This window comes from Crotalus tigris, unplaced genomic scaffold (assembly GCF_016545835.1).
Source record: "Crotalus tigris isolate CLP2741 ecotype Arizona unplaced genomic scaffold, ASM1654583v1 scf7180000023764.170092, whole genome shotgun sequence".
Classification (NCBI taxonomy): Eukaryota; Metazoa; Chordata; class Lepidosauria; order Squamata; family Viperidae; genus Crotalus; species Crotalus tigris.
The window spans coordinates 92,766-102,885 of NW_024100169.1; the positions used below are offsets into that span (position 1 = coordinate 92,766).

General features: G+C 35.5%; 1 protein-coding gene across 1 annotated transcript; it reads left to right on the forward strand.

The window, feature by feature from the left end:
* Positions 1–3,521: 3,521 nt before the first annotated feature.
* LOC120298179 (vomeronasal type-2 receptor 26-like) lies at positions 3,522–9,891 on the forward strand. Its single transcript, XM_039321632.1, has 6 exons — positions 3,522–3,694; positions 4,991–5,282; positions 6,144–7,004; positions 7,744–7,971; positions 8,547–8,673; positions 8,987–9,891. The coding sequence occupies exons 1-6, from the start codon at positions 3,522–3,524 to the stop codon at positions 9,889–9,891; spliced, it is 2,586 nt and encodes an 861-aa protein (XP_039177566.1).
* Positions 9,892–10,120: the final 229 nt, after the last annotated feature.

A 10,120-nucleotide genomic window follows, 5' to 3' on the forward strand; every position in this document is an offset into this window, starting at 1 on the left:
CTATCCCTTTGTCCCTTCGTTGGTGATGCGGTATGCAGTTTTGTCAAGGTGACAAAACTGTGAAATCAAGGTGTTTGGCATCCTTAAGGTTGGTACCAGCATCACGTTGTAACAGTGAGGTTTGTTGACTGGTCAAGGTCCTAGATGAAAGGTTGTGAACCAATTTTTCAAGGACTTCTTTCTTGTTTGAGGTGATTAAGCTTTCAGTTTTTCTTTGAAGTATCTCTGTTTTGCGCTGTCATGTTTTTTGGGTTGTATGGTATATTAAGAGGTTGAGGATGTTGAAATGTTCTTGGGTGAGGATGGAAATCCTTGATCTACTTAATGACAAAACTGCATACCGCATCACCAACAAAGATCCTATGACATCACTCACTAACCGACTTAACAACACTTTAAACAGACTCAAGAGGCAAAACAGAATAAAAGATGAAGACCACAGATCCATCCGACCCAGAGACATGGCCATGGCACGTATATATGGACTCCCCAAAATCCACAAGGTAGGAGTTCCTTTAAGACCTATCGTATCTTTCAGAGGTACACCCACCTATGGCCTAGCAAAGTGGTTAAGCTTAAAACTCAAACACCTGATCAGCGACTCCCTAACCATGGTGAAATCTTCTGAAGATTTTTTGATGAAATTACGTACATTAAAGGTTAGAGACGATGAAATCATGATCTCATTCGATGTAGTATTCCTCTTCACATCCATTCCCCAAAATCTAGCCATCTCTATTTTTAGAAACCTTCTGCAAAAAGGAGAAATACAACACCCCAATTCTCCTAGCACAGAGGACTACATACAATTACTGGGTTTCTGCCTTCAAACTTATTTTACTTACAAAGACACAACTTATGAGCAAGTGAAAGGTACACCCATGGGGTCACCCATTTCAAGCATCATCGCTGAAGCAGTACTGCAGGATCTAGAACGTGTTGTCATGGCTGATTATCAACCTAGTTTTTGGGTTAGGTACATGGACGACACCTTTGCAGTCATTAAGCGATGTGATACCACCAAATTCTTACAGAAACTGAATTAATTCCATCCAGACATCCAATTTACAGCAGAAGAGGAGGACAACAACACTTTACCCTTCCTGGATGTCTTGGTCCATCACCTTCCAGAGGCAACCTATCAACTACCGTCTATCGCAAAACCACTCACACTGATAGAATTCTCCACTACCAAAGCAATCACCCTATATCGCATAAAATCAGCTGTTTAAGAACTTTATTCAAAAGAATCAAGACCCACTCCAGCACAGAAACAGCAAAATCTAAAGAGAAAGCATATCTTCTCAGCATATGCAAACAAAATAATTACCCACTAAGCTTCATCAAACGTTGCTGCAAAGATAAAACACCACACTCAAACTACAATGCTCCAACTAATACAACTTGGGCAACACTCCCATACATCAATGGAGTCTCAGAAGCAACCGCCAGGATCCTTGCCCCATACAATATCAACATAGCACATAAACCCAACCAAACGTTACGTTCCCAGTTGATGCGACCCAAAGAACCATTACCAATCAGTGATTTGTCCTCCATCGTATACAAGATCAACTGCAACACATGCCAATGTAACTACATTGGAGAAACATCAAAAAGACTTAAAACCAGAATACATGAGCATGTTTTGGCAGTAAGAAGACAAGAACAACACTCCCAAGTCTGAACCCATATAGCTGAGCATGGCCACACTTTCAACTTTAAAGGAGCAGAAGTCATTGCTCATGATTCCACCAAAGGAGGCCATCTTTTAAAAGAAGCTTGGTTTTCAGACTGTCATTCTATTAATAGACACATAGACCTACTACCTCCTTACCAAACCCTAAAAAGACATTTACAAAAACATAAAATACCTAAACACTTCAACCCAACCAATAATAACACAGAAACACCACCCCACCCAGTTATCAAACCCCAAACCAACACAATAGATATCCTTTCTACATCACAATCCTTTTCATCAAACCTAACTAAAGAATATAATTCTAACACAACCATGACAACTCACACAACCAACACACCATGTTCTGATATTCTCACACACAGAAACAACAACCCCCCTGACCACAACATCCAGGACACAATCATCCAAAACATAAATCCTGCAACCTCACAAGATACTCACACACAACAAAACATACACACACAACACCTAAGTAACAACAGAATATTAAGACCAAGACCAAAACTCCCCCCTGCAATGAAATATGACTTATCACATTCAATGGAACAAAATATTACAACCCAATTCCCAAACACCACAAAGCCACCCACAACTAATAAGCATAACAAATGAACACACACAAACATTCCAAATAACGGTACCCAACAAAACACACACACAACAACAACCCTATACCAAACAAACTATACAATCCAAGAGGCTGGCTAAAAGGCATGCTGGATCTACGCGCCAAACAGCTGACAAGCGCGACTTTTAAAATGGTCTTGAGACTGACTGCTCTATGCCTTTAAGAGCTTCTTGGGCACATTGTGTGCACATGCCTCACTTCAACTGTTTTTTTTTAACTGTTATGTAAATTTATGCACATGCTCCCCCTTCTCATTTAGCCCTTTGCTCTGATGATGTTAACAGGTTGTTAATGAAAGCTCAGCAATTAATTAAAAAAAAGCCTTTTATCTTACATCCCAGAGCTCTTTATTTTTATCTGATTGACTTTAAATGTCCATACCTGGGATTCCTATATTCAAAAAATAAAGATGTTTCTTTATTACTCTCCTTGTGCTTCCTTCTATCGTTCTTCTGGATCATTCCTCCCACCATTCCATTACTAACATTCATCTCCTCCACAACATCTGGAACACTAATTAACCATCCGGGACCGGTGCCGTGGTCCATGAGCCGGGTGCAAATGTCAGCCAAATCCATTTAAGTCATCATTGTTTACTGGCTCCTTAGCCCTGCTGATATTTGGAGTTTCCAAACGAAAGCTTGGCAGCTTTTAGTAAAGTATATTTTTATATTTATATTCTCCTGGTGATTTTGTTGGGTTTTTTTCTTTTTCTATTTTGTACATTCTCTACATCTTTGCGATTATGGTGGAATGTCAAACAAAGAAATTAGCAATCTCTTGTGAATTAACATAAGGCCATTTTGCTTGAAAACTGAGTAACTTTTTTCTGTCTTTACACAAAAGCTGAAAAAATCTTTTTTCTCTCTTAAGCCTTCATTGCTCTTAGTAATTGCAGGATGCTGGACCTCTTGTCATCCCACTGAAGAAGAACTGATGTTTACTGAGATCAAAAACATGTTTACTGTTCATGATTTCCTAAGACTTTAATTCCTAATTGTTGACCTTGCCATTGTTATTAGCAATCCCCATATCAAAGTTTCAACTTCATCTCCTAGTGACAAGGGGGTTGCTGTGCAGACCAGTGCAAGCAGAAATACTCTTAACATAAATTGACTCACAGATAAAACATATCTATTTGTGATGATGATATTTTCAGCCTTGGTCTTAGTGCTTTTACCTGAAAGGATGAACATGATTCCCAGGGCTACATGTAGGACTAGTGATCCTTTGCCTTTTGTTCACAAGCAATATCAGTCAGGAGACTTCATTGTTGTGGACATTTTCTCTCAGATCTACATCTTCTATACTATGATAGACTTCAGAAAGCATTCTTCTAAGGAACTCTTTGTGGACGTTGTGTGAGTTTTTTTTTTTTTTACAAAGGGCCACACAGAGAGAAGGAGAGAGAACTTTCATGTTAACTGTGTTTAATTTGTTCTTTGATGAATAGCTCTTTTCTTTTTATCTCTTATTCTTTGACCTATGATCTTCCTTCCTTCCTTCCTTCCTTCCTTCCTTCCTTCCTTCCTTCCTTCCTTCCTTCCTTCCTTCTCATGCTTTACATTTTCAAGAAAAGAAATAAAACTGATAAAACACACATTTAAAGAATATAAAAAATATAGTAAGGGACAAGAGAGAGAAGCAATATAAGCAATAGGAGAATGGAATGGAGAGTGCTCAAATTATAAACAACCAGTAGTTCTAAAATATGAAAAGGTTAATATTTTTTAACAGAGCCACCTTAGTGTAACGGTCAGGTGTGAAAAGTTGAGACCATGTTGTCTAGTTGCAGATGAAGACAGCTAGGTAACCTTCTAACTTAGTTCAGCAAGCAATGGCAAGCCACATCCAAAAATCATGCCATAAAACATCATTTGCAAATGATCACTATCTCTATGGAGATAGTTTGCTTAAGATATTTCTAATGATTTATTTTGCGATAAGGCATTTTTCTGTTCTTCATTAAAAAAGATAAATATAGTCCAATTGATAAGACAAATACCTGGTTTATTTTAGCATCAAAAAATGTTTCCAATGCATCGATAATGATTTTTTGAGATAGAGATATAGGGAGACAAACAGAAAAAGAAAGAATGGAATAGTTCCTTTATTTATGAATTATTTTTATATTCATACTCTCATATAGAGAATTTTTAAAGAAAGGGAATATATGTTTTCTCTCAAAGAACCATTTATGCTTATTTGGAGACCAATAGTAAATGCATTCAGATACCATTTTTTAAAGAGAAAGTGCATTTCTTTAAGTGCATTTCTTTAAGTATAATTTGGGGTTAAAAATTATACATTACATACATTCCCATAATAGTTTTCAAAAGGTAATAACATTAGTCTTTAAAATACCTTGATTAATGAATGGATGAATTGATTGGCATACTAAAAAGTATTATTTATAGGCTAGCAAATAAACAATACAGTGATATTCCATTAGATGATAGATGATAGATTTATGGAAGAAGTAGATAGATAGATAGATAGATAGATAGATAGATAGATAGATAGATAGATAGATAGATAGATAGATAGATAGATAGATAGATAGATAAATGTGAAGAATATTAGGTTGAATTGATATATACCATACATCACAGTTTCAACAGAGTATATTTTGACAGAATATATAATGCTTATTTTAGAGTCATGACTCCAATGTATCAACACATCCTAGCCTTAGAATTTGCCATCATGGAGATCAATAGAGATCCCTCTATTTTACCAAACTATACCTTGGGTTTCCATATTTATAATACCTATTTTGATCCAAGTTGGACATACCGTGCCTCATTGGAACTCTTCTTCACAAAGGGCCAATTCATACCTAATTACAACTGTGATGCTCAAAACAGACCAATAGCAGTCATTGGAGGACCTTCCTCTGATATCTATCTAAACATGGCTAACATTCTTTCCCTGTTTAAGATGCCACAGGTATGTTTTTTCTTTAGTGATACAGAGTGATAGGACATAAAAATAAAAATCCATTTGAAAAATGTTGTGGTTGAGTCTACATTTCAAAAAATGTAGGGTTCCGAAGGATGCGAGTGAATTATCCAGTGGTTTGGTTATGCTATAGGGTCTTGATTTTTTTTATGTTTCCAAGGGCTAGTGTATTAATAGGGTAGTATATGTTGTCCAGAAGTAAGACTTCCTTGATTATTTTAGAGAAAGAATTGCTAAATACATTGCAGAGCATAGTTAGAATTATAAAACTGGGGCTAGGAACACAGGAACTTTGAAGATTACACTGTTTATTTATTTATTTATTTATGAGACTTATATACCACTTTAAGTGCAAGCACTCTCTAAGCAGTGTACACCAGTAAGCAATGTGTATATATATATATATATATATATATATATATATATATATATATATATATATATATATATATATATATATATATATACATTTCCCCCAACAATCTGGGTCCTCCTTTTACCTACCCCGAAAGGATGGAAGGCTGAGTCAACCTTGAGCCAGTGAGATTTGAACCACTGACCTGCTGAACACAGTCAGCTAAAGTGGCCTGCAGTACTGCACCCTAACTGCTGCGCCACCTCGGCTCACTGTTCAACCCTTACTTTAAACATTATTGTAATGTTTTATAATACTTTGTGAATATTTTGTGAATTCTTTGGAGAATACTCATTTTGTTGAAAAATACAGCAATATACATTGGATTGGATTTTAGTTTCTAATTTAGTAGCAAAACAGGGAAAGAGTATGATTACACGCTGTGTTAATTTTACTGATTTTTTTCCTATTATTGCTTCTCTCTCTTTTTCTAGGTAATACATGGTTCTGCTCCTGAAATTCGCACAAAAGAACAAGCTGCTTTTTATCAACAGATGTTACCAAATATGAACGTTCAGTACAAGGGCATTTCTAAATTGCTGCTATATTTCACATGGACATGGGTTGGGATGTTGTTAGTAGATAATGACAGTGGTGAAATGTTTCGACACACATTTGTTCCCATGGCTACCCAGAGTGGTATCTGTTTTGATTTCATTGAAAGATTTCCAAAACCTGTTTATACAAATAATATTATAGAGCTAGTAGAAACAGGACTAAAGATGTACCAAGTGATTATGAGAAGTAATGCCACTGCAGTGGTAGTTCATGGTGAATTTGGGAACATGATAACTCTAAGATTTCTTTCCACTAGTTTGAAATATAATGATTTTCTACTATGGACAAAAGGTAAAGTCTGGATCATGACACTCCAGATGGGTTTCACATCACTCCCCTTTCAAAGATATGGTGACCTGGTTTTCCTGCATGGTGCCTTCTCATTTGTAATTCACTCAGAGAAGGTGTTGGGATTCCATCAATTTGTTCAATCAAGAAATCCTATCTTGGAAAAGGAACAGAGTTTTATCAAGATCTTTTGGGAAAATGCATTTGAATGTTCCTTTTCCACCTCTGTGGTAGAAGAGGCAGGTGGGACCATTTGTACTGGAGAGGAGAAACTAGAGGATCTCCCTACATCTGTATTTGAAATGGACATGACTGGCCACAGCTACAGTGTCTACACTGCCATCTACATGGTTGCCCATGCTTTGCATGACTTCCATTCATCTAAAATGAAATGCAAAGCAGGACATCTTGAAACCAAGGGGAAACCTTTTAATCAAGATCTGTGGAAGGTAAAATCCCAAGGAGACAATCACAGAGAAGTCACTCTATCTTCTTTCTAGATTTCTGAAGAATCAATTCTTAAAATATAGATGGAATCCTGTAAACATACATTTGTGTATTAATTAATTGACCAATCACAAGCTATAAAATATAGCATACCCTTCCTACATAAATATGTAACACCACATAAATATATACCCTATGAAATTTCTGAAATTCAAAGAGATTCTCCAAATTCAATTCCTTTGAAAGGTGTAGATGTTTTTTTTATTTCTGTACTAGACACATTAAAAATGTCCTCATCATTAGTATTTCAAAGAAAGTTTCTTAAATTATAAAGCTTTCTATAGCATCCATCCCCTCACACTGTCTTTTATACACTCCTTATCATAAATTTGTTATGTCTCTGTTTTATTAAATCTCTGTTATCATAATATTTTTCCAAATCCATTAGAAATTATTTTATTCTGTTTTAAACTAATTAATATTTAGATATATTGTTTCATTTCATGTTTATTATTATTTATTTTATTATTTTATTTTACTTTTCTTTATTTTTGTGCTATAAAGATTGTTAATCGTGATTATACTTAGTAATGTTAAGTATTTATTAATGCTATTATTATTGCCTTTTCTGCTTAGCAATGATCTAAAAGAATTTCTTATCTAAATATCTTAAAGGGGAGAAAGAGTGTTGTTGTACATCCTAATAAACATCTCTATTTGGCTTTTTTTTTCCTGATTTAGCTCAACCACTTTATGAGAAAGATTTCATTCAATAATAGTGCTGGGCAAAAAATTCAGTTCAATGAGAATGGAGAGTTAGAGACTGGATTTGATATTATTAATTGGATCACATTTTCAAACTTATCTTTTAAGAAAGTCCGAGTTGGAAGCATACACTTCATGGATTCCCAAGAAAAAATGTTCACTACTGATGAGGATGATATTGTATGGCCAAGTAGGTTTAACCAGGTATGATCCTGTCACATTTTGGCTTGTGTTAAGACCTGATTTTACTCCTCCTAAAGCTGTCTTAAAACTAAAATATTCCACAGAAATGATCTTCAGAAACAGATCTCAACATATATTTTCTTCCTGAAGTCTCTCCAGTCTATCATCACTGGAGACATCTTGGATGTCTTTTAGTATAGGAGGGTAAATGGGAAGAAATGAGTAAGCAGGAAAAACAGTTCACACATTGCCTGTAAAATGAATGAGAAAATTTTAACATTCACTAAGAAACCTATAGATGTTCACAAGGAAAAATGGGCCAAGAAAAACTTGATAAATCAATCCTTGTGTCAAGTGGTCCATTTCCTGGTGACAAATTAGATAATGTGATTTATATTTATTTTCATACTGAAAAAGCTGTTCGAACTTATATACCCCAAATTACCCTTCACTGACTCATTTTATTATGTCAAACTTGAATATAAAATGGAAGGATGCTTCTAGAAACATTTCAAAACACTGAGATGAAAACTTTGCAAAGATAAGGATAAATAAATAAAGATAAATCTCTTCCACATTTATTTATTCATGGACAGACAAAGCCATTTTCTCTGTGTAATGGAAAGTGCCAGTCAGGCTACAGTAAGATCAAGATAGAAGGAAAACTATTTTGCTGCTATGACTGTCTTCACTGTCCAGAAGGGAAGATTTCTAACAGGGAGGGTAAGAGATCCTGTTTATCTACTTCACTTAAAATAAAGATATTTGTGAAACAAGTATTTCATGGAAAATTTAGTGTCATCTTTCACTTGGCAGGTTAGACTACAAAGTATGGATAAGGAACTGAATTGTAAAATGTCCATTATTTTTAGCAAGTAGTACATATCAGAGCAAAGATTTATGGAAAGACAAATTGATGGCAACTATCATAATGTATATTCTTTTCAAATGTTAAGTGGCAGTCCTTGTTTTGAAAATTGTACCATCAGTTTTTATTTCTTCACTGCAACTGAAACTTTAATACTTTCTTTTGTAGATATGGATGAATGTTTTCAGTGTCCAGAAGATCAGTATCCCAATGAGAAGAACAATTTATGTCTCCCCAAAGTTATAACATTCTTGAATTACAAAGAAACTTTGGGTGGTGTTTTGGCCACTTCTGCTCTTTTCTTTTCTTTGGTCACAGTTGGGGTCCTTTGCATCTTTATTAAGCATCAGGACACTCCCATTGTCAAAGCCAACAACCGGAACCTTACATATGCTCTCCTTATTGCTCTCCTGTTATCATTTCTTTGTATTTTGCTATTCCTTGGAAAACCTCACAAGGTGACATGTCTCCTTCGCCAAACTGCATTTGGCATCATTTTCTCAGTGGCCATTTCTTGTGTTTTGGCTAAGACCATCATTGTGGTTCTGGCTTTCATGGCTACCAAGCCAGGATCCAAGATAACCAAATGGGTAGGGAAAAGACTTGGCACATTCATGGCATCCTGTTGCTCCTTTATTCAAATTAAGACTTGTGTCATATGGCTGATCATGTCTCCCCCATTTCCAGATGCTGACATGAAGTCAATAGCAGAAGAAATCATTCTGGAGTGTAACAAAGGATCTGCCTTCATGTTTTATTGTGTCTTGGGTTATATGGGCTTCCTTGCCATTGTCAGCTTCTCATTGGCTTTCCTAGCAAGGAAATTGCCTGATGCTTTCAATGAAGCCAGGTTTATCACTTTCAGCATGTTGGTCTTCTGTAGTGTTTGGTTGTCCTTTGTTCCAGCATACTTGAGTTCAAAGGGAAAATATATGGTTGCTGTGGAAATCTTCTCCATTATAGCTTCCAGTGCTGGATTACTGCTTTGTATCTTTTCACCCAAATGCTACATCATTGTGCTGAGGCCTGATCTGAACAACAAAGAATTTTTAAAAAGCAAAACAACAGATTAATATAAAATGTGATGGCCTGGTAGAAAACAGAAACCTTTTAGGCCACAATTCTATGCTGATATACTTAATACAAGTCCTGAATTGTTCTCTGCTGCTTACTATTCATTAAAAAAGGAGATAATTCTTCCAGTTAATGTATAATTAATATATTTAATTGGAATCAGGTATAGTCCTGTTTACTTTTAATTGGACAGAAATCTTTGTCCCACTTCTTTATTTATTGTCATTG